Source organism: Lissotriton vulgaris, unplaced genomic scaffold (assembly GCF_964263255.1).
Source record: "Lissotriton vulgaris unplaced genomic scaffold, aLisVul1.2 SCAFFOLD_1064, whole genome shotgun sequence".
In the NCBI taxonomy this organism is placed as follows: domain Eukaryota; kingdom Metazoa; phylum Chordata; class Amphibia; order Caudata; family Salamandridae; genus Lissotriton; species Lissotriton vulgaris.
Window position 1 is genome coordinate 340,669 of NW_028248991.1, and position 22,361 is coordinate 363,029.

Below are 22,361 nucleotides of genomic sequence, written 5' to 3' on the forward strand. Positions count from 1 at the left end.
CATGTCTGGCACACAGAAACCACCATTCTCGTACGGTAGCATCAGCACTTCCCACTTAATGCACAGCTTTTCCCTCCCCAGACCAAAGTGATCAATATCCCACGCAATGTATTTATAAATTGTTGCCGCAAAATATCGGGTATGTTGACAAATAAATATATACGTTTCGGGAGGACCACCATTTTAATCAGTGCCACTCTGTTTGCGAGCGACAATGGGTGCTGTATCCACCTAGCGACTTTGTCTTCGAGTCGAGCTATCCTAGTCCCATAGTTTTTGTGTATAGCAGTCAGTGGATCTTTGTGCACCCAAACTCCTAGGTATTTGACAGGCTCATCACTTCATATCACTGGGTATTCTAGGCTCCTAAACTAGACGCCAGTACGGGATAGAGGAGATACGTGCTACCTGTTTGCCGAGGAATGCCTCAATTTAGTATGAAGGTTAGCTTTTGCTTTAGGAATTAAGATACCCACTGAGAATGGACTATTATTACTCTCTTTTTTAGAAATTGGAATTGCGGATCTTGGAAATTTTGGGAGATATTAGTATGGATAGAGGAGATAATCGCTACCTGTTTTCCGGTAAGAACAGGGTATCGCTGCAATTTACTTAGAAGGTGATCGTTTTGGTTTATAATTAACGCTATTTACTGGGAATGTGATTACTGTCACTATTTCGTAGAAATTTGGACTATGAACTATAGGACTTTGTGGAAATATTAGGAGAATATATGGAATAGGGAAGATATTCACTACCTATTTATAGGTAAGCCTCGAGTTTGCGCAACAACATTACTGTGGTGATTTAACTCTTGTATATATGACAATTATTGAGAATATGAGTATTGTAATATTCTTATAGAAATTGCATTTGGATATTTGAAGTCTGTGGGAGTAATCTGGCGTACACCAAGATTTGGAGTAAGAGGGTGAATTGGACAGTGATGAATATGAGAATTGGGGGGACAATATGGCTTGAATATATTATATGATTCATTTTTATTTTTGTATTATTTGGTTTCAGTACTGAATGATTGCTGATGCCATGTTTGAGATGATACAAACACTACAGGAATATAGTGAAGGATTCTTATTTAGGTACGCAGAAATGGTAAAAATGAGTACAAGTAGAATACTGCGAGGCACAAACTGAGTGCCTTATTGCGCTGTGTGTATTCCACAAATTAAGGGGCTAAGGAGATAACTGTATCGTAGGGGTTTGAGGAACTCTCTGTTTGGGGACCGGACTAAAGAATGGATTTTACGTTATGTGGCCATTATTGTGACAGTGTGTTCAATATGGTTTATTATGATTTCAGGTGTTGTGATTGTACCTAATACTGGGACAGTTAAGCCACTGAAGAGTGTAAAGAAATAACAGGTGACCATCATTTACTATACCAATAGAGATGTGCAATGTGTTTTAAGCTATGACAATTCTTTTCTTATTCTGGTAATGGACTTATTATACTTTGCACAAGCTGGAGGAGAAGCATGTGAACGGCTTGGGTTCCGCTATCTTTTCATACTCTCTTCTTTCCACCAGGGACCCTTGACTCCGCCTATCCTTTTCCTAATCTATACTATTGGTTTAATGATATTGGGCAAAGGTGGGTCCTAATAACTGATGGGACTTTATGTTTATTTGGGTTAAAAGCCCGAGGAAGTCAATGTGATGAGAATAATCATGACGAAACACGTGTAGGCTGCATCACTGGAGAAAATGAATATGATTTTGGAGAAATAAATGTGGTTGGAACATTCTTTCCGGAATATTGTAGTGTGATTTTGAAATTGGACTGTGGTGACTGTGCCAACAAGGACTTGCAAGAACTGATTATTGTTGGATTGTCCTTAATTTATTATCAGAGTGCTCGGGAGGAAATTTGTTTAATTTGTGGTTTATCTAGGTGATCCTGTGTGGATGTTGGAAACTGCATCCTCTTCCCTGGAAGCACCACCCTACATTTAACTACTGCACCTTTCCCCGGATTGTGCTGAGTGCCCTGTTGTCTGTTGGTTACCCAACTCTCTTTTGTTTGTCACTGGGTATTCTAATTGCACAGTTTTCGTACAATCTGTTAAAGCAAAAACCACTGACTTGTCCCAATTTATTCCCAGCCCGGAGTACCATTCAAAAGTACCATTCAAATCTAATGTATTCCTGTATCAGCTGCTCTAAGTGTGCCTCAGGTTCATGTACATACAAGACCATATAGTTGGCGTACAGTGACACCGCCAATGGCCGCTGCTGAAAGCGTAGCACCACCTGTGCATGCCGTTGCCGCAGGATACAGGCCAGGGGTTTCAAAATGAGCGCGAAGATGATCGGTGACAAGGGGCACCTGCCTCGTCCCGCACTCAATTGGGAACGTGTCAGAAGTTTTACCATTAATGCGGACACAGGCCACTGGTGCTGTGTACAACAGCCTGATCCAATTAGTAAATATGAATGGCACCCCCATACGATGTAGCACCGCCAGCATATACCGCCAGGAGATGGAATCAAATGCTTTTGCGGCGTCCAGCAGAACTGCTGCTGCAGGTAGTGTGGGTTTCAAAACGTGCATTATTGCAAATGGCAGTATTTAATTGTGCGCCGTGGAGTGGGCAGGGACAAAGCTCGACTGGTCTGGCAACACCATCACAGGTAATAACAATTGCAGTCTAGTAGAGAGAACCTTTGCGAGGATTTTAACATCCGTATTTATTAACGATAAAGGCCGGTATGATTCGCACCAATCAGGGTCTTTCCCTGGTTTATGGAGAGCCACAATTAGCACTGCTTCAAGCGTGTCAGGCAACCTCTGCTGTTCATATGCATCTTCAAACATAGCTTGAAGATGAGGTGCCAATATATCCAAATATTCTTTGTAAAACTCCACAGGGAGTCCATCTGTGCCTGTTGCTTTGCCATTAGGCAGTGCATTGACAGCGCCACGTATCTCATCCAAGGTCAACGGATGTATTAGGAAATCCTGCTGTCCCATTGACAACCACACAAGGGCCACGTCTGCTAGATATTCCGCTATCTCAGTCTCCTCAGCAGTTTGCCTGTTGCTGTACATACCCTCATAGTACGTAACAAAAGAGGCGTGTTAGAATTGGGGGTCTCTAGTTGGCAAAGGTAGGTACTTGTGGCAAATAGGGACCCTCTCCTCTAGTCAGGGTAAGGGGGTACACTCCCAAAATAACCCCTGCTCACTCCCTTGGTAGCTTGGCACGAGCAGTAAGGCTTATCTCAGGGGCAGGGGCGCATACAGTAATCAAGCTTTATTCAGGTGTTTCCAGCAACAGTTGAAACACCTGAATAAAGCGTGACAAGAAAACCAAAAAAGAAATTCTGTATATTTTGTCATCACATTACTGTATATGTTTGTTACTAATAGGGACACCTTGTTATAACTTAAAACGTGTGCTTGGGAGTAGAACTTACGCAGAGCCCCGTTGATTGAGGTGGACGGGCTTGGTACGGTGCTTTACAGGACACGAGTCGATCGTACGAGGCGTACACAGCTCCCTGCCTCGGCAGCCACGGAAAACAGCTTTTCCCACAGCTCTCCTCAAGGGGGGTGAAGTCCACTGGTCCTGGGACTTAGTTCAGGGGACAAGCTCTCTTACAAGCCCTTGGAGATCCTTGCACAAGTGAAAATAAAGTCTTTAAGTCCTTCTCCTCTCCTTCAGCAGCAAGGCAACCACTGCAGGCCCCTCCCCCAGGTCAGGGACGGTATTCCTCCTTCAGCTTTCCCAGTTCCTTCTCTTCAGGCAGAGGTTTCTTCTTCTAACTTCAGAGGTTTCTGAAGTATCTTTTTCTGATCTGGATCTGATTTCTTGGGAGCAGGGTGCCAATACTTATACCCCTAAATCCTTTGTTCCTCTGGTGCTGAGGGGCCTTTGCCCAGCCTAAACCAGTTCTGGAGCTCTCTGTTGACATGACTCTGACTTTCTATTCAGGGAGCAGGCTAGAGACATCAGACACCCCACAGGAGTGGAGCCAGCATTGTGGTGGAAAGGCACAGTCCCATTCAGAGCCCAGGTGCACTCCTCCCACCCATCTGGATGTAAATCTGTCTATTCACCACCGGGCTACCTAGCCCTGCCCTTTGGAATTCCCCAGCCCTGTTACTCACAGAAACCAGACAGCAGATACACATCCTAGCAGAGGTGGGCTGGAAAGTTTAGGCAAGCAAATACCTACTTTCTAAAAGTGGTATTTGCAAACACAGAATATTAAAATAAACTTTACTAAAATATGTATTTTATCATTCTGAGTTAAGGCATACTAAACTTGAATTTCTACCATGTTCTCTGACTCTGTTAGGATTATAGAATGTAATAATTCTAACAGCCCATTCTGGCCTATGGAGAACAGGTAGCCTTGCAATAGTGAAAAACTAAAATGGCTGTAATTCACTATTAGGACATGCCACACACATCAGGGATCATCCTCCCTTATACTTACAATGCACCCTGCCCTTGGGCCTGCCATAGGGGTGACTAACATGAAGGTAAAGGAAGGTTTAGGGACTGGAAAGTGGGTGCACTGGCCCAGTCAACATGACAGTACCAGACTGCATGCAGGCTCTGCAATGGCAGACCTTAGACACATTTTACAAGGCTGCTTCTGCGGTTGACACAACCATTGCTGCAAGCCCGCTAGCAGCATTTGGATTTACACGCCCCAGGACACACTCAGTGCACTGTACTAGGGTCTGACAACTAAACCAAACATCCAATCAGGGAACCACTAATCAATACATCCATTAATTTACAGTAGAGAGAGCATATGCACTTTAGCACTGATCAGCAGTGGTAAAGTGCCCAGAGTCAGAAAATAGCCAACAACAGGTCAGACAAAATTACTTGAGGAAGGCAAAAAGTTCAGGGATGACCCTGCAAAAAGGGCCAAGTCCAACAAGGCCAGGATGCCCTCACTGTCACAATGCCTTGTCCCATCCACACAAATTGAATTGACTGTTTCAATTTTTTAGCCCAGCGTTCAGTTATTTTTGCCGCCAGCACTGTACCCGGCCGTCCTCCCTCTCCATAGTACCTAGCCGTCCAGCGACTTGCCATATGTTTCACTTCAAGGTCCGCCAATTTGTTATATTAAGTGATCTTTGATCTAATGGTCGCTAACGTAGCAGCATCTAGCTCACTTTCATACTGTCTCTTGAGCCCAAGGAGTTCCAGTTCAAGGGCCTTCACAGACCCCCGAAGTGATTTAAGTACCCCATCCTGGAGTCCTATACACACCCGCGCATTGTCACTTTGAACGCCTCCCACAAAGTGCCTAGATCTTCTACCGTGCCTGAGTTGTGTTCAAAGTACTGTGAAATAGCTTCCCTGACACTTTCACAAAACACCTGATCCTGCAGAGCTGAGGATTGCAATCGCCACTGAAACAGCGGCGGCGTGTACAGGGGTATGATCATAGTGAATAACGAGGGGGAGTGATCAGAAAGTTTCCTAGGCAAATGGGTAGCATTCGTAACCAGTGAGTTTATGTCACTAGTGGCTAGCCAGTAGTCCAGGTGGGACCAAGATTGACGTGCGTAAGAGTGGCAAGTACCCTCCCATGCCCCAGGGTGTCTCAATCTCCAGATATCTATGAGGGATAGGTTGTGCATCCCAGTCTGAACAGCTTGCACGGCCTTCTTAACAGCTGGGTCTGAGTTAGTGTGTCTAGCTAGATCTGGATTCCATATTACAATAAAATTGCCACCACAGATAATAGCGATCAGCTGCAGCCTACATATCTTGTTCCATAACGCCTCCTAAAAGGCAGGGTCACCTACATTAGGGCCATAAATATTAATAATGGTAAGCATCATTCCACACAATTTCCCCTGCACTATTATGTACAGACCATCAGTATCAACCTCCACATGTGACGTGTCAAACAGAAGATTGTTCTTAATCAAAATCATAACTCCCCTCGCATATGAGGAATAAGACAATGCAAATTTTACACCCGCCCATCTAGTGGCCACTTTATCTGCTGCTTGTTTGTTTAAGTGAGTTTCTTGTAACAATGCCCTTGCACATTGTGCCAATCCAAGAATGCAAGTACCTGTCTGGTTTTCTTTGGATTGTTCAATCCACTGACATTCCATGTTATGCATGTTACCTTACCACCCTCCAGCAGCATCTGTGATGTTCAGAACCAGAGCGTGGTGCAAGAGACCAGTGTGCCCTTTCCACCACCAGCACATTGGAAACATGTTCTGCACCCAGCATGGTTGTGAGCATGTCCTCCATATAAAGCTCTAATTTGCCCGTGTTGGTGGATTCAGGCACTCCTGTGATAAGCAAGTTGTTTCGGCGTGATCTCGTCCCTAAATCCTCGATCTTGACACGTATGCCCTTTAATATCTTCTACACCTCAGTGTAGGACTTCGTGACACGTTCCACCCTGTCCTCAGCTGTGGAGATAGGTTGTTCCGCCTCCATTAGATGCACTCTGTGTTTGTCTAGCTTCGCCGACATGGTGTCCATACGCAAAATTAAGTTATCTATCTTGCCATCTATAGTTTGAAGACTCTGCTGCATCGCCAATAAAAAAAATCCAGTTTGGAGCTACTAACAGATTCCATGTCTGTTTCCATGTTAGACGCTGCCTGCTTTTGCGTTTTCTACAGGCGCTTAGATTCAAAGAAGAGCGTAGATTGCAGGTGCTTATCTGGCTTACCCATCCTGCCACCGGGATATACAATCTATAAGTTCTGCACTCCACCCGCCAGTTGACCAGCAAGGCTATGCAGGTCTACCACAGCCTGACAGGGCCACGTGCCCCTCAAGTCAGTCACACCCGTGCAGGTACCCACACTCTATGGCGCAATCTCCAAACAAGTCATGCATAGTAACCCAGCAACTGATATTTTGCAGCTCCTCCTCAATACCAGTGTAGTAGCACTCCCCAGTCCTCTCCTGAGCTGTGCCTAACACCCAAATGCACATTCATAGAGGCAGAACGGTCAGCACACCACTTGGTGCCACAGCAGCACCGCAGATGGATCTCTCAGCAGGGGTCACTCCAATTGACTAGGCCCAAAACTGCTCATTTATAGACACCATGTCAACAGCAGCCTCCAGCAGCAAAGGTACCCCATCCAGAACCACGAACCAGCCAACCTCAGAGTATCAGGCACCACCAACCTCAACTCCGTTTTCAAAAAGGCCAGTTAAAAGCTCAATTCTGACTCTGCAATCACGCAGACATAGTAGGCGCCACCATTAACATCTGCATGAGAAGGTGACCGCTAGTTCCGTTTTCAGCAGGGGTGCTCAGTTGCTCTTCAATATAGCCCACACTGTCACATGCACCACAGTTCCCCAATCCCTTTTCACTGTGAGGGGCCCCAGTTCACAGAGGGCTCACTTCACAACCCCTGCTTCAGTCATGCACAAATGCAGAGTCTGTAACCCAGTTTTCTCAGGCTCGCCGATCTGCACTTTTAATTAACTCACCACGTTGCCGCTGATGATATGCCCGACTCCAGTCTGCCTGCCGCCCACAGAGCTGAGCACCGGCCCCAGACAGAGCCGCCTCGAGTGGGCGCAATGCCAGCAGGACGTCCGGCACCAGTGTTTTTCTGTAGCAGCAGCTGGGCCATGCCGCAACGGTCCATTCGGCCTCTGCATGCCTCCCCGCTGACAGTCCTCCACTCACGGTCGGGCCTCCACAGTTGCTGTTGTCCACCACGTTTAAATTAGGTCCCTGCAGCGCCGTATCTGTCCAGCATGCCTTCGCCATCTACCGCACCGTGGGCTGCACTCCGATCGCAGGTAGGAGCGGCTTCAGCACAGCCAGGATTTCTCGCCACCAGCCTCTGCTCCCGACTGCCGCCATTTTATGCGCCGACCAACAAGGGCTGTATTTTAGCTTTCCCTTGACACAAGAGCTGTATAAACCACCGTAATCGATGCAGCAACTGATTCCAATGCGCTGTCTCTCAAATGTAGATGGCTAGGAGAATTACAGGATAATGAACGGATTGAATAGAGCTGACAAGAAACTCCCTGGGGCCCTGGAGCTATTAGACCTCTCCGCGGCTTTTGACACCGTTTGTCATAGTCAATTGTTTCTGCGGTTGAGGGACTTAGGCATCCAGGCCACAGCACTTGTCTGGCTCTCCTCTTTTCTCCAAGGGAGAACTCAGAGAGTTCAACTGGCGGACTTATCTTCAACCACAGTGCCGATTACCTGTAGTGTACCACAGGTCCCTCCCTTTCCCCTCTTTTATTTAATGTTTATTTACAACCCCTGATTTCGGCTCTTAACCAGATGGACGGTCAAATCTACAACTATGCTGACGACACCCAAATTATCATCCAAATGGAGGATTGTCCGGGTGCACACGCAAGAATGCAGAATATCCTAAGATACACAGCTAATTGGATGTCTCTGAACTCTTTGAAAATCAATCCAGACAAGACCGAGGTGTTGCCAATTACCATCATGGGCAACCCCTGGAATGATCAGTTCTGCCCATTAGAACTAGGAGCGCCTCCAGAACCTGCAGCAGTAGTGAAAAGCCTGGGCATTTCATTGGATGGGAGTCTTACGATGCAAATGCAAGTCTCGGGGGTGGTGGGCACGTGTGTAGGCCTCCTTCGACAACTAAGGAAAATTTCCTCACTCTTGTCCTTTGCCACCCTAAGACGCGCTGTTTCTGCCATGATCCTAGCCAGGATGGACTATGGCAACTCACTATATGCAGGGCTCCCTCAAAAACATCTGAACCGTCTGCAAATTGTTATGAACGATGCTGCAAGATTGATTTTCAATAAACCTCGGAGAACGCATGCTTCTCCTCTATTGCTTGATCTCCACTGGTTACCGGTCAAACAGAGGGTTTTGTTCAAAGGGCTTTGCATTACGCACAAAGTCCTGTATGTAAAGGCGCCAAGCTACATCAAAGCCCATTTGGCCCCATACAAACCTGGTAGACGGCTGCGTTCTTCAGATGCTACCCTGCTAACTCAACGGCATTTCAGATTATCCACCCTGGGTGGTCGTGCTTTTTCTAACATCTTTCCAGCTGTCTGGAATAGTTTACCAACCGAACTGCGCAAAGAATCCAACTTGTTGCCTTTTCGAAAAAAACTAAAAACAGTGCTTTTCCAGCAAGCATGGGGTGTGCTGTAATTTGATGATCGGCTGTAGAATTTGATTGGTATATACCTGGTAAAGCGCTTAGAGACCCTGGGGTGATTACGCGCTATATAAATCAAATAAATAAATAAATAAATAAAATTGTGGCCCCGACCAGCAGAGCTGCACTAATGTGCGGCCATCTTGCTTCGGGCTCACTAGCACCCCCCAAGAAACAGTGTCTTTATAATTAGGGGAAAATATCAGTTTCAACATAACGTTTAAAATAAAAAGAAACATTGTAATTCGCCAGTTATAGTTATCTATAGTAACTAACACTTGTGCCCTAAGGTATCCATAACGCACAGACTCACCATGCACTGCTAATTTCCACACATATTACATCACTCATGCCTTGCTCTATGACATCACTGATAACATCACTGCAAAATGTGAAATGTCAGCATTGATGACTATGCTGTGCATGGCGGAGGTGCAAGTTATAGTCACTATACGACACAAGTTGTAATTATGAGATAACTATACCTGGCGAATTTCCGTGGCTGTTTTGTTAGTTTAAAACATTATGTTTGCACTGTTCACCAGTGGGCATGTGTGTGCGTCACATGCCACCTTAACAAATGACAATTTGTGCTTTTTTAAAAGAATTCGCAAATTACCATCAACAACAAGTTGGTGGTAATTTGCGATTTCTTAACCAAAATTCGCAAATTGAAATTGCTACATACATAGCATTTAAGGAATCACAAATATTGTGATTCCTTAAATGCTATGGCAAAATAAGGAATCGCAATTTTTTGCGATTCCTTAAATTGCGATTTTTTAATACATTTAAAAACATGCAAAAGGCCGTTTGCGATTCGCAAAGGGCGAAATTCTGCGAATTTCGGCCTTTGCGAGTCGCAAAAGGCTTGATACATCTGCCCCTACGTTTCTTTGTTATTAGGCAACACCCAGGACAACAGAGGGAAGAGGGACTATTGTTGATTTGCAGCTGAGTTTGGCCTGATAGAAAAGGGATGTGCATTTCCCAAGCATTTCCAAAGCAACTCAGGAGTTAATGGGGACTTTGAGCATCTGTACAATGCCAGAAAACAGAAAACACGGTCACCATCGCCTGCTACACATAATAAATATGGAACATGACAAACACACATATTACATTCACTGTGATGAAGTAAGGAACTCATGTAATGATGGCTGAATGGAGTTAAGCAATCAGAGAAGAGGTCTGGGGCTTTGAATCAGCTGCCATGAACCATTCTGAACCTAAAATCAGCTGCTACCAACTTTCAGTTTCCACTTTGCTTAATTAGGCTGAAGATATTCTCTGTTTCCACCCACATAACAAGAATAGCCTTTTGTTCTGCTGTGGAACTTTATCAAAATATAGAGTACATAGAGTGGGTGTCACAGCTATTCCTGAAAATTAGGGCTTTCTTCGCTGCAGTCAATGAATCGAGCTAGTCAGATTGCTAGTCATGGAATGACTGGACTAAATCAATGTGTGTTATACAAGCCTTCCAAACTAAACGTATCGAAATACTGTAATTAATACAAAACCATGCAGCAGGGTTGTTTTTCCTTTGGAAGACACCTACGCGCAACCACCCTCCTTAAAAACACAGCACTGGGTTTGGCTCATGTTGCAACCAAGATCAAACTGAAGGTGCTTTTCACCACGCACAGCCAAAATCCAAAATGCATACAGAAAATTGCCAAAGAATACATTGCAGCGAGAAATCTCCACTGAGCCAATGCACAGGTGAATTGCCAACCAAAGTTCAAAATGCTGTCATGAGGGAATGACCTTCGCACCCCAGGGTACAACATTGCTGAATGCTGTCTACTAGTACCATGACATCCCAGACAATCAAACTCGACAATACTGGTAGGAACTCACATTGAAAATTAATCGAAGTAGGGAATATCATTACCACCACAAGACAAACACCTCCTAAAAACAAGCATTAAAGAGCGTTACACATTGTTGAATGCTCCTGCAAACCTGATTGGCGAACTGCAAACATTATCGATGCACGTACTTACAAAATCAAACATATATAAACTACTAATAACTTTAAGACACACAACACATTACACAAATCAAAACTTATAACAAAATGAAGACATATCATAACACATCACGTGTCCCAAACATGTAACACAATCGCTCAAAGACACAATCACGATACATGTAAATAAAATGGTTGTATGGCAGAAGCATGCATGTATGAATCACGAGTGTCTCTTCAACGCGGTCCCAATAACGAATGTGTCTTAACCACACATTCCTATACCACGCATGCCTTAACAATGAATTTCGTTGTAAAGGCATGTTTGCTAAAGAGATATGCTTGGTAAATTACCACTACACCGAACACCCCTCTCTACCCTAAGCCCTAAAATCCTATCCCCCTACCTCGGCCCCCCGCCCTTAGCCCTAAAACTGATCCATCCTGCCATTGAAACTATCACTTTCCCTCCACCGCCTTGAGGCCTAAAACCCTGCTTCCTACCAAAAACAACCCTGACCACAGCCCCCACCCTGAGCCCTAAAACTTACCCCTTCACTTAAAACTACCCCTCACCTTCCCCCGCCCTGAGTCCTAAAACCCTACCCTCGTTAAAAAAAACTACCCCACCCCCTCGCAATGAGCCCTAAAACTGACCTCAATCCCTAAAAACTCCCCTCCAATCCTTGTCCGAGCCCTTAATACTACCCGACCCCCACCATGAGCCCTAAAACCGTGCCCCCTTTAAAAAGAGTACCCAGACCCCCTGCCCAGAATCCTAAAACTGACCGACCCCTAAAAACTATATCCTCAAACCTGCAACAGCCCTTAAAACTAGAAACCCTAAAATCTCTCCCTGCCCTAAAATCCTATCTCCCTACCTCGGCCACCCGCCCTGAGCCCTAAGACTGACTCCACACTGCCCTTAAAACTACCCCTTTCCCTTCCCCCACCCAAAGCCTAAAATCCTGCCCCACTTTTTAAAAAAACGACCCACCCCCTAACACTGAGCCCTAAAACCAACCCCCATCCCTAAAAACTGCCCTCCAAACATGGCCTCAGTCCTTAAAACTACTCTGCCCCCCAGCCCTGAGCCCTAATACCGTGCCCCCCTTAAAGAGACTACCCAGAGACCCTTGCCCTGAACCTTAAAACTAACCACCCACCCATATAAATTATCCCTGCAAACCCACCCCAGCCTTTAAAACTAGCCCAACTCCCCCACCCTAAACCATAAAACCCTGCCCCCTTTAAAAAGACTTCCCTGACCCCGCGCCCTAAGGCCTAGAACTGAAGCCCACTCCTAAAACTACACCCCAAATCAGGCCCCAGCCCAACTTACCTGTCTGCGTCTGGAGCTTCCTGTTCCGACACTTCCTATTCCTCTCCCCACCCATGTGGACACTGTGGAGTCGTGGGGCCCTAGGCCCACATACTCATAATGATTGCGACACAGACACCAGAGGTATAGTGGGTTAGTGAGCCTCGAGCACCTGCGCTCGGCTCTCTTTATTAGCTGTGTCACGTGGTCTCGTGACATCAGTGGTGGGTGGGTGTTAGGTGTATTATTACATGCAGAACAACTAGACTGTGTCTGCTAGGACACTACATTCCTCCCAAACTTTAATGAGAATTAAGGAAAAGACAAAAGTCCGAACCTGTGGGGGAAAGTACATAAATATACAGTAATTACAAATTTACACTGAGTCTCTTCAGCTGCTTGCTTGATGGTGATGAAAATTGCTGCTGAAATTTTAGTTCTTCTTGGCTTGACGTCTTGATTCTCGGTGGGCGTGCGCTTCTGGACTTACACCGCGGAATTGTGTTGGTCAGTCCACTGAGATCTTGCTTTTGAGGTTACGGCAAACAGGATAACCAGACGTTAGACTAGGACGATGTTGTCTTCTGCTGGTCCGTCGGTTTCTTCACTGTCAGCAGCTTGGCTTCACATTGCAAGGATAGAGTGTTTGAAGGACATTCTTCTCACTAGGATGCCCCTCTCGCGGGTATTCTCCTGCCACGAGATGTACCGGAGGCCCTTTGCATCAGGTTTCCACTAGGCCGGGTATTATTCCACAGCGTTGCTCCAACTCCACAGTCTGCGTGTGAATGGAGGAGACGATGAGGGTACTACCTCACAAAGTCCGTAGCTCCACCAGAAGGGTAGTTGTTGACTCCTGCCTTTGCGCACAAGTTCCTCTTCTCCCCGGGACGTGCAGGTGAGACGGCGATGGATCCATCTCTCGTGTCGGGACCCTCTGCCACATCTTCAGTGTAGCTTTATTCCTTGGACTTCTTAAGATTCTTTTATCGTTGTCGCTCTTCCACTTGTGTGTCGCACTTTTCTTCTTCACACTTGGGTACTTGCCTCGGACGTCTTCTGGTGCTTTGGGTGTGGCTTCCTCTCTGTTAGGCGCTGCCCTGTACTGTCCGCTTCCAAGGTACACTTGTGCTCTTCCATCGGTTGCCTTTGAATCTTGCTGCATGCGGTAGACGTCTTGACTCTTCCTCTCCGTCCAGCGTGAGGTTGTCTTCTGCGATTGCGGTAAGCACCTGTGGACACAGGCGTCACTTCTGCAGTGGTGATGGGTCTCCGTCTTCGTCCGCGTTGCTGCAGGCTTGCTTTCCCTCGTAGGCTTTCCCTTGTGCTGTCTTGTGCTTATTTGGTTCACTTGGGCGTTCTTCCTTAGCGCTCTGTGCACCTGTGCTTCTGGGGTAACGTGTGGAGTTCCTGCACTCCTTACGTGTCCTTGTACAGTGCTGGGCTGTGCTGTCCTGGTGTGCTTGGCACTTGTTGGCGGCAACAGCTGCTGTGCACTCCCCAGTCACTGTGGTGCTAACTTGCGTGGTGTCTGTGCACTGTCCTTTTTGCCCCGTGATTACTGGTGTGTGACTGGTTGCACTTGGCAGTCTCTGTCCTGTGTTGTTGTGTGATGGCATCTCTTCCTCGTACTTCTTTGAGCACTTTGCAGTCCCCACTGTTAGTGGTTGCCTTTCTTTCTGTTTGGGTGCAATGTTAGGAATGGCCACACTATGGCAGTTTCTTCTTTCTCTCACGATGCACGAGCCTCGGCATGATCTCACGGATGCAGGCCTCGTGCACCCTTCTTTCTCTGACTCACCCAGGCCTGCCTCGGGACCCCTGCAGCCACCTTGGCTGCGGGTGAGACGCCGCTCCCAACGGCTGCCGGACTCCAAGGAGACTGTCACTTCCCCACAGTGAGTCTTTTAATATTCTCTCTACCTGGGTGTTGCAGGAGGGCACAGTGCAAGGTCGCTGCCCTGCTTCTCAGCTCTCTCTCTCTCCGCTGGACGCCTTTGCCGCTTTTACGGGCACCTGGTCACTGTCTCTAGCCTACGAGGTGGGGGGTGACTGCTCCTCTCGACTGCGGGTGTGCTCCGCTTTAGTTATTCGCTCCGGGCATCGTTCTGACAGGGCTACGCAGCTCCATCTGCCTTACTTTCTCCTCCCGCCGCGGCTTTGTTTCCAACTCGCCGTGCGGGATGGGGACAGTCACTGCTGCTCCCAGAGCTCGTTAGCTCGCGCAGTCTCTCTCGGCAGTTGCGGGTGGACACCGCTTGCTGTGCGAGTGTCCAGCAGCCCTCTGCCTGCTACAGATGCTTTCTTGAGGGATACTCGCCCCGCCGCCGCAGCTTCAGTCCTACGCTGCGCGGCGAGGGTCGGGGTCGCTGCATGCAGGCCGCGGGTGGGCTCCGCTGGCTCTGCCTTGTTTAAAGTTCATTGTGCCAGGTGCGCTGGTCGTGCGGGTGGGCTCCGCTTGGTGCTTTCACATGAGGGGGAGTCGCTTCTGGCATTCGCGACCCCCCGGGGCCATTCGTAGCACCCGGGCTCACCTCCGGCCTACGGGCCTATTCTACTCCTGCTGCCGTGGCGAGTGGGCTCCGCCCGGCCAGCACTCCTCTCCGGTGGGGGTCCCTGCTACTGCGGCCGACTCGGGTGGGCTCCGTTCGGTCCGCTTGGGGCACAGTTGCGGCCGGTGCAGGTGGGCTCTGGCCGGTCTGCTTTTCGTCGACTCTTGGCCCGGGGCAAGGCACACACCCCACGGGCCTCTTGGCGGCCGGGACCGCCTCTCCAGGGGGTGCCCTTCGCTCTGGCAGTATTCTCCCCTCTTTCAGCAGTGGCTGCGTCGCGTGGAGTTCGAACCACTCCTCGTCGCCATTGTGGAGTCGTGGGGCCCTAGGCCCACATACTCATAATGATTGCGACACAGACACCAGAGGTATAGTGGGTTAGTGAGCCTCGTGCACGTGCGCTCGGCTCTCTTTATTAGCTGTGACACGTGGTCTCGTGACATCAGTGGTGGGTGGGTGTTAGGTGTATTATTACATGCAGAACAACTAGACTGTGTCTGCTAGGACACTACAGACACTAGACCGCTTACACCCTTCACCACACATATGCATGGTTAAGGCAGATGCATGGATCAGAGAAGCGTTATTATGCTTACAGGAAAAAGGCACACATGCCCTGCCCGCATTGTAAAGGCTGTTTCCCACATAAAATGTCCTTCCACAATATAAATAATGCTCATCAAAAAATTAGTCTTCGAACGAGCACATGGCAGACATTTTTTACCTACATACACATCATCTCCCATTACTTGTGTTCGGAGAATATACTACATTCATGCATACATACACTTATTAAAACAGAAACATTTGCAATGAGACATAACCCGTGCAAGTGATGTGTGGCACCACTAACATGCCACCCTTAATCATGGGCATGTCGACTCGTTCCCTTCATCTTCTCTCTTTTTCATTAGTTTGTAAACCTACGTAGCACAGGTGGGAAATTATACCTACGCACTTTAAGTCAAGTTATACCTATTGTGCGATTGTAATATTTCTAGTGGCCACAATATGGCTCATTTTGAGACGTGTGTCTCCCCAGCCCTGCGTTTACATAGTTGAGAGGTGATGGGGACTCACAATCCAGGCAATAGCTCCTTTTTTAACATATTATTTTGTGAATTACATCGAAGCACAGACGTTGCACAGTACTAGGTGTACTATTACACATGCAGACGTCTACGCTCAGAAACATAGCTTTGTGAATCAGGATCAACGTATTTACAGGAACCAGTGAGGGACAGTACATTAAAGATATATCCGCAACTGTTTTTTGTAGAGACTCAAAGATTCTTGCACGTATTGGAAGCGTGCAAGGTAATCAAATACACCCCTACAGAAAAGAACATCTGGAAATGTTCCTCACCTGAGCAGTGCCTGGGATCTGAAGACGAGCTGTTCTGGAAGTTGAGCTCACCATGAAAGCAGCAGTAACATAGGTAACTCCATTAGGGGCAATAACTTTCATGGATGGCGGGCCACCCTGCCACGTGACAACAAAAGAAGTGTCATTCCCCACAGTGCTGTCAATTGCCACAGCCTGATCCAAACACTCGTTCATTCTAAGACTTAATCCACAAGTTTCAAGCTGTTCAAAAAAGAAAAGAAACACTCAGTTTAGACCGATGTATACATACAAACCAACTGAAAGATTTTCTTAGAAATTGTAATGTTTATCTTTAGTGAACTCTTTATTATTCTCTCTTCCTTTTAAAAATTCTTAATAAATACGTTTCTTTTTTTCTATTCTTTTCTTCTAACTGGAACTGTGTTATCAAGCTTCTATGTGTACAATGATCCGAAAAACATATTGTCAAATTCAGAGGCACTTGACACTTTGATTAATACATTAATTTCGACCACTTTGCGATTAATCAAATTCATGTTTTTGTATACAAATATTATTTAGCTATGTTTATTTTCTCGAATCAAGCAAGCCTGGTAAAGGTATGGGTAAATTATACTTTTCAAGGCTGGTTGAACAATACAAGCAAGCTTAATGAAAATGACTTTGTTACATGTTTGTAAATACTTTGAATACAGTTGATTGAATGACAGGTAAGTCAATGTTTCAAAATTACTTTTCAGTTACTTTACAGATTACTTTTTTTTAAATTTCAAATCTATATTTAGAGAACCGGCACATATATATACTTACAACAATACAATTACCCAAAAAACATTTCGAGACATATGAACAGGATGTCAGTTATTTATCTAGGACCCTCCCTCCAAAGCCTACATCCGCCCTCCACCCCCTAGCCTCCCCCACCCTCTTCCCCAAACCAAAGGAAAGTCAAGTTAACTTAAATTGAGCCAATATATGTTCTACCATAAAGATACTTGTTCATCATAGATCGATTTAGATATTGCTTCCCTGTCTCAGCTATACCTTAACTTGCAAAACCTATTTTTAAAGATCAAGTCATGGTCTCATTAGTCCAGTTATTTATTGGAGACCATATTTCAAATCCTCCTTTCCTGGCTCTCAGACCTCTTCGTGCATATATTGCTTTCTCCCAGCGATAAATAGCTAACAATTTCCCCAGCCAGCAATCAATCAATCAATCAGGTGTATTTGTAAAGCGCACTACTCACCCGTTAGGGACTTAAGGCGCTGGGAGGGGAGGGATCCGCTACTGCTCGAATAGCCAGGTTTTGAGTTGTTTCCTGAAGGAGAGATGGTCCTGGGTCAGTCGTAGGTGGATGGGGAGGGAGTTCCATGTCTTGGCCGCCAGGTAGGAGAAGGATCTCCCTCCGGTGGTGGTCGAGCGGAGCTGGCGGGTGGGTGTGTAGAATGTGAGGCGGTTGTTGAGGTACTTGGGGCCCAAGTCGTGGAGAGCCTTGTGTGTGTGGGTGAGGAGTCTGAACGTGATTCTCTTGTTGACGGGGAGCCAGTGCAGGTCTTTCAGGTGGGCAGAGATGTGATTGTGGCGGGGGATGTCCAGGATGAGTCGTGCAGAGGCGTTCTGTATGCGCTGGAGTCTTTTTTTCTGTAATTTGGCTGTGGTTCCCGCGTAGAGTTTGTTCCCGTAGTCCAGTCGGCTGGTGACGAGGGCCTGGGTGACCGTCTTCCTGGTTTCGGTGGGGATCCATCGGAAGATCTTTCGGAGCATGCGCAGGGTGTTGAAGCAGGATGACGAGACGGCGTTGACTTGTTTGGTCATCATGAGGGAGGAGTCCAGGATGAAACCCAGGCTACGTGCGTGGTCCGTTGGCTTGGGGGTGGTGCCCAGGGCAGGGGGCCACCAGGAGTCGTCCCATGCGGAGGGGGATGATCCCTGGATGAGGACTTCAGTCTTGTCTGAGTTCTGTTTCAGGCGGCTGGACTGCATCCATTCTGCGACGTCTTTCATTCCTTCCTGGAGGCTGGCTCTGGCGGTGGCGGGGTCGTTGGTGAGGGAGAGGATCAGCTCGGTGTCGTCAGCTTAGGAGATGATGTTGAGGTTGTGTTGGCGTGTGATGGCTGCGAGGGGGCTCATGTAGACGTTGAAGAGGGTGGGGCTGAGCGAGGATCCTTGAGGTACGCCACAGATGACTTCGGTGGCCGCGGATCGGAACGGGGGGAGGTGGACTCTCTGGGTTCTTCCGACAATCCACTCCAGTGCCTTTCCTTGGAATTCGGTGTTGCTGAGGCGCTGTATTAGTGTGCGGTGGCATACTGTGTCGAACGCTGCTGAGAGATCCAGGAGGATGAGGGCAGCTCTTTCCCCGTTGTCAAGCAGGGATCTGATGTCGTCGGTGGCTGCGATGAGGGCGGTCTCGGTGGTGTGGTTAGCTCGGAAACCAGACTGTGAGGGGTCGAGGGATCCGTTTGTCTCAAGGAAGGCGGCGAGTTGTTTGTTGACGGTCTTCTCAATGACTTTGGCAGGAAAAGGGAGGAGCGAGATGGAAGTTCTTGAGGTCCGTAGTGGGTTTCTTCAGGAGGGCGCTGAGCTCAGCATGTTTCCAGTTCTCTGGGAAGGTGGCGGTGGCGAAGGAGATGTTGATGATGTCCCGGAGATGGGGTGCGATGATGGAGTCGGCCTTGTTGAAGACGTGGTGCGGGCAGGGGTCGGTTGGTGATCCGGAGTGGATGGTGTTCATCGTGCGGGTGGTGTCTTCGGTGCTGACCGGTGTCCAGTTGCAGAGGGTGGTGGTGGGGGGCGCTGGTTGGGTGCGTTGTCTGTGCGCGAAGCTGTTGTGTATGTCGGTGATTTTGCGGTGGAAGAACAAGGCGAGTGAGTCACAGAGGTCTTGCGAGGGTGTGATGTTGTTGCAGGCGCTGGGGTTCGAGAGCTCTTTGACGATGCTGAAGAGTTCCTTGCAGTTGTGGGTGTTGTTGTCCAGTCGTTCTTTGAATGTTGCCCTTTTGGTGGTGCGGATCAGCTGGTGGTGTACGCGGGTGGCATTCTTGAGGTCTGTCATGTTTTCTGTAGTCTGGTTGTGGCGCCAGGCTACCTCGAGGGTGCAGCAGTTTTTCTTGGAGGTTTTGAGTTTGTTGGTAAACCACAAGGCTTTCTTGTTGCTGGGTCTGCTGGGAGGGTTCTTCAGTGGTGCGAGGTCATCGGCGCAGTTGGTGAGCCACTGTGTGAAGTTGCTGGCTGCTTCGTTGGGGTCCGTTGTGTTGGTGGGAGGGTTCTGGCTGAGGGAGGTGGTGAGCTGGTCGGCGGTGATCTTGCTCCAGCTCCTGCGGGGAACCTGTTGTGGGTGGTGGTGGGTCGTGGTTTTCCTGAAGTGGAAGTGGACGCAGCTGTGATCAGTCCAGTGTAGTCCGGTGGAGTGGCTGAAGGAGATGTGCTTGCTGGAGGAGAAGACGGGGTCAAGCGTGTGGCCGGCGTAGTGGGTGGGGGTGTTCACCAGTTGCTTGAGTCCATGGATGGCGAGGTTGTCCAGCAGGGCGGCGGTGTTGCTGTCATTGCTGTTCTCCAGGTGGAAGTTGAGGTCCCCTAGGAGGATGTAGTCTGAGGAGGTGAGGGCGTGCGGGCTGATGAAGTCTGCAATGGCTTCGCTGAATTGTGTGTGTGGTCCCGGGGGTCTGTAGATGAGAGTGCCTCTGAGGGTGTTCTTGCGGTCGATGTGTATCTGGAAGTGAAGGTGCTCGGCGGCGGTGAGGGCGTCTTCGGAGTTGATCGTGATGTGGATGGTGTTTCTGTGGACGATGGCGATGCCTCCTCCGGTTTGGTTGATACAGTCCCTCCGGGTGATCTCGTAGCCTTCCGGGATGGCTATTTTATTTATTTATTTTATTTTATTTATTAATTTTGTATAGCGCAAACAGCTACCCAACAAAGGGTTTCCCGGCGCTTGTGATTCAGTGAAGGGTAATTGGACAGCTGACTTAGACATTGAACAGCCAGGTTTTTATGGCTTTTCTGAATCTGATATAATTAACCTCTGAGCGCAGAGCTTGTGGCATGGAGTTCCATAGGGAGGGACCAAGGTATGCAAAGGATCTGCCTCCCATGCGTGATAGTCTTATTTTGGGCACAACAAATTTGTTCGCTGTTGCAGATCTCAGCGTCCTAAATGGAAGGTAACATTGTACCAGACTTCGTAGGTATTTAGGAGCTTTGTTTGCTGAGATTTTATGCATAAAGCATAATGATTTGAATTTGATTCTGTTCTCAAATTTTAACTAGTGCAATTCACGTATGAGTTTGGTAGTGGGTGCATGGATAGGAATTTTACCTACAGTCTTGCAGCAGCATTCTGCACTGTTTGTAGTTTGCGGACTGTGGCTTTGTTAGACCCTAAGTATAGTACATTGGCGTAGTCCAATCTAGATGTTATTAGGGCGTTAATGACAGTTCTTTTAGTATGATCTGGTAGCATCCAGCAGATTTTCTTTAGCCACTTCAAGATGACGAAGCAGGTGGCTGATGTTTTGATAGCCTGCTGGTGCATACTGAGTGTGTCATCAACAACAAAGCCTAGGTTTCGGGCCTGGTTAGTTGGAATTGGAGGAGAGCCCATTTCCGGGGGCCAGTGTTGGGGTCCCCAGAGTTCTTTATTTCTTCCCAGGATTATAAGTTCGGTTTTTTCACCGTTTAATTTTAAGAAATTATTTTTTATCCATTCAGCGATTTTTGTAAGCCCTGCTCTCAAAGTAGAAGGATCATTATTGCCTGTTGGTGGAAGGGAAAAGAGAAGCTGAGAATCATCAGCATAGGAGAACATTATCAGTCCAGTATCCTTAGCTATTTTAGCAAGAGGGCTCATGTATAAATTAAAAAGTAATGGACTTAAAATTGAGCCTTGTGGGACTCCATGTTTAAAGGTATAGGTATCAGAGTACGCAGAATTTGAGAAGATTTTAAATGTTCTATTTTCGAGTAAGGATGTGATCCAATTTAAAGCAGGGCCACAGATGCCCATTGAGCGAAGAGTTTTTATTAGTACCGCATGTGAAACAGTGTCAAATGCGGCACTGAGGTCTAAAAGCACCAGTGCCACTGTTTCACCCTTGTCTATCATTAAACAAATGTTTTCTGTTACACCTAGGAGGGTGGTTTCTGTTGAAAAACCTGCTCGGAAGCCAGATTGATGGGGAGGTAACAGGTCATGTGTCGTTATATAATTTGAAAGACAGCGGTGGACATGCTTTTCTAGAATTTTAGCAAAAATAGGTAGGAGAGATATTGGTCGGAAGTTTGCGGGTACCTTCGGGTCAGCATCAGCCTTTTTTAGAAGGGGATGGATCATAGCATGCTTCCACTCCTGAGGCACACATTCTTCTTGCAAGGAGTTATTTAGAAGGTCTGTGATGGTAGATAAGGCTTTCCTACTAAGTAATTTTAAGATGGAACAGGGTAGCGGGTCGTTTGGTGAGCCTGATTTTATCGTACTTAGGAGTTCGGTGACAGTGTCAACGTTGAGTGTTGGCCAAGCACTCAGTGAAGCGGTAGAGATTTTATCAGAAGGGGTAGCAGAATTAGTCTCTTCACTGTTTGGTCTGTTAGCATCATTACCGTCACAATGATCTTCCTCATGATTGTTCTGATTAAGTTGGATGGCCTTATAAATTTTATCAACTTTGTCGACAAAAAATGCGGCAAGTTGATTGCATTGAGTTTTATTTAGATCAGGTGGAGTTGGTGAGGTATTTGAGCCGGCTAGCTCTTTAACTGTTTTAAAAAGTGTTTTAGCTTGATTTAAAGCTGCAGTAATTTTTGTGCAGACAAAGTTAGCTTTTGCTCTACTGCACAGCATTTGGTATTGAGTTAATTGATTTTTGTATTCATTTTTAGCTTCAATGGAGTAGGACTTTCTCCATTGACGCTCAGCGTTCTTACATTTGTTTTTTTCATGCTTTAGAGAGTCATTGAACCACGGAGCAGGTGGACATTGGTTTATGCCTTTTAGCTTAGTCTT

At 47.1% G+C, this 22,361-nt stretch overlaps 1 protein-coding gene across 1 annotated transcript in view; it reads right to left on the reverse strand.

Moving 5' to 3' along the window:
- LOC147663748 (calcium-activated chloride channel regulator 1-like) overlaps window positions 1-22,361 on the reverse strand; it is a 642,892-nt gene that overhangs the window by 208,069 nt on the left and 412,462 nt on the right. The window contains exon 10 of the mRNA XM_086950229.1: window positions 16,375-16,596. Coding sequence (XP_086806355.1) covers window positions 16,375-16,596 — 222 coding nt within the window. The remainder of the gene's footprint in view (window positions 1-16,374; window positions 16,597-22,361) is intronic.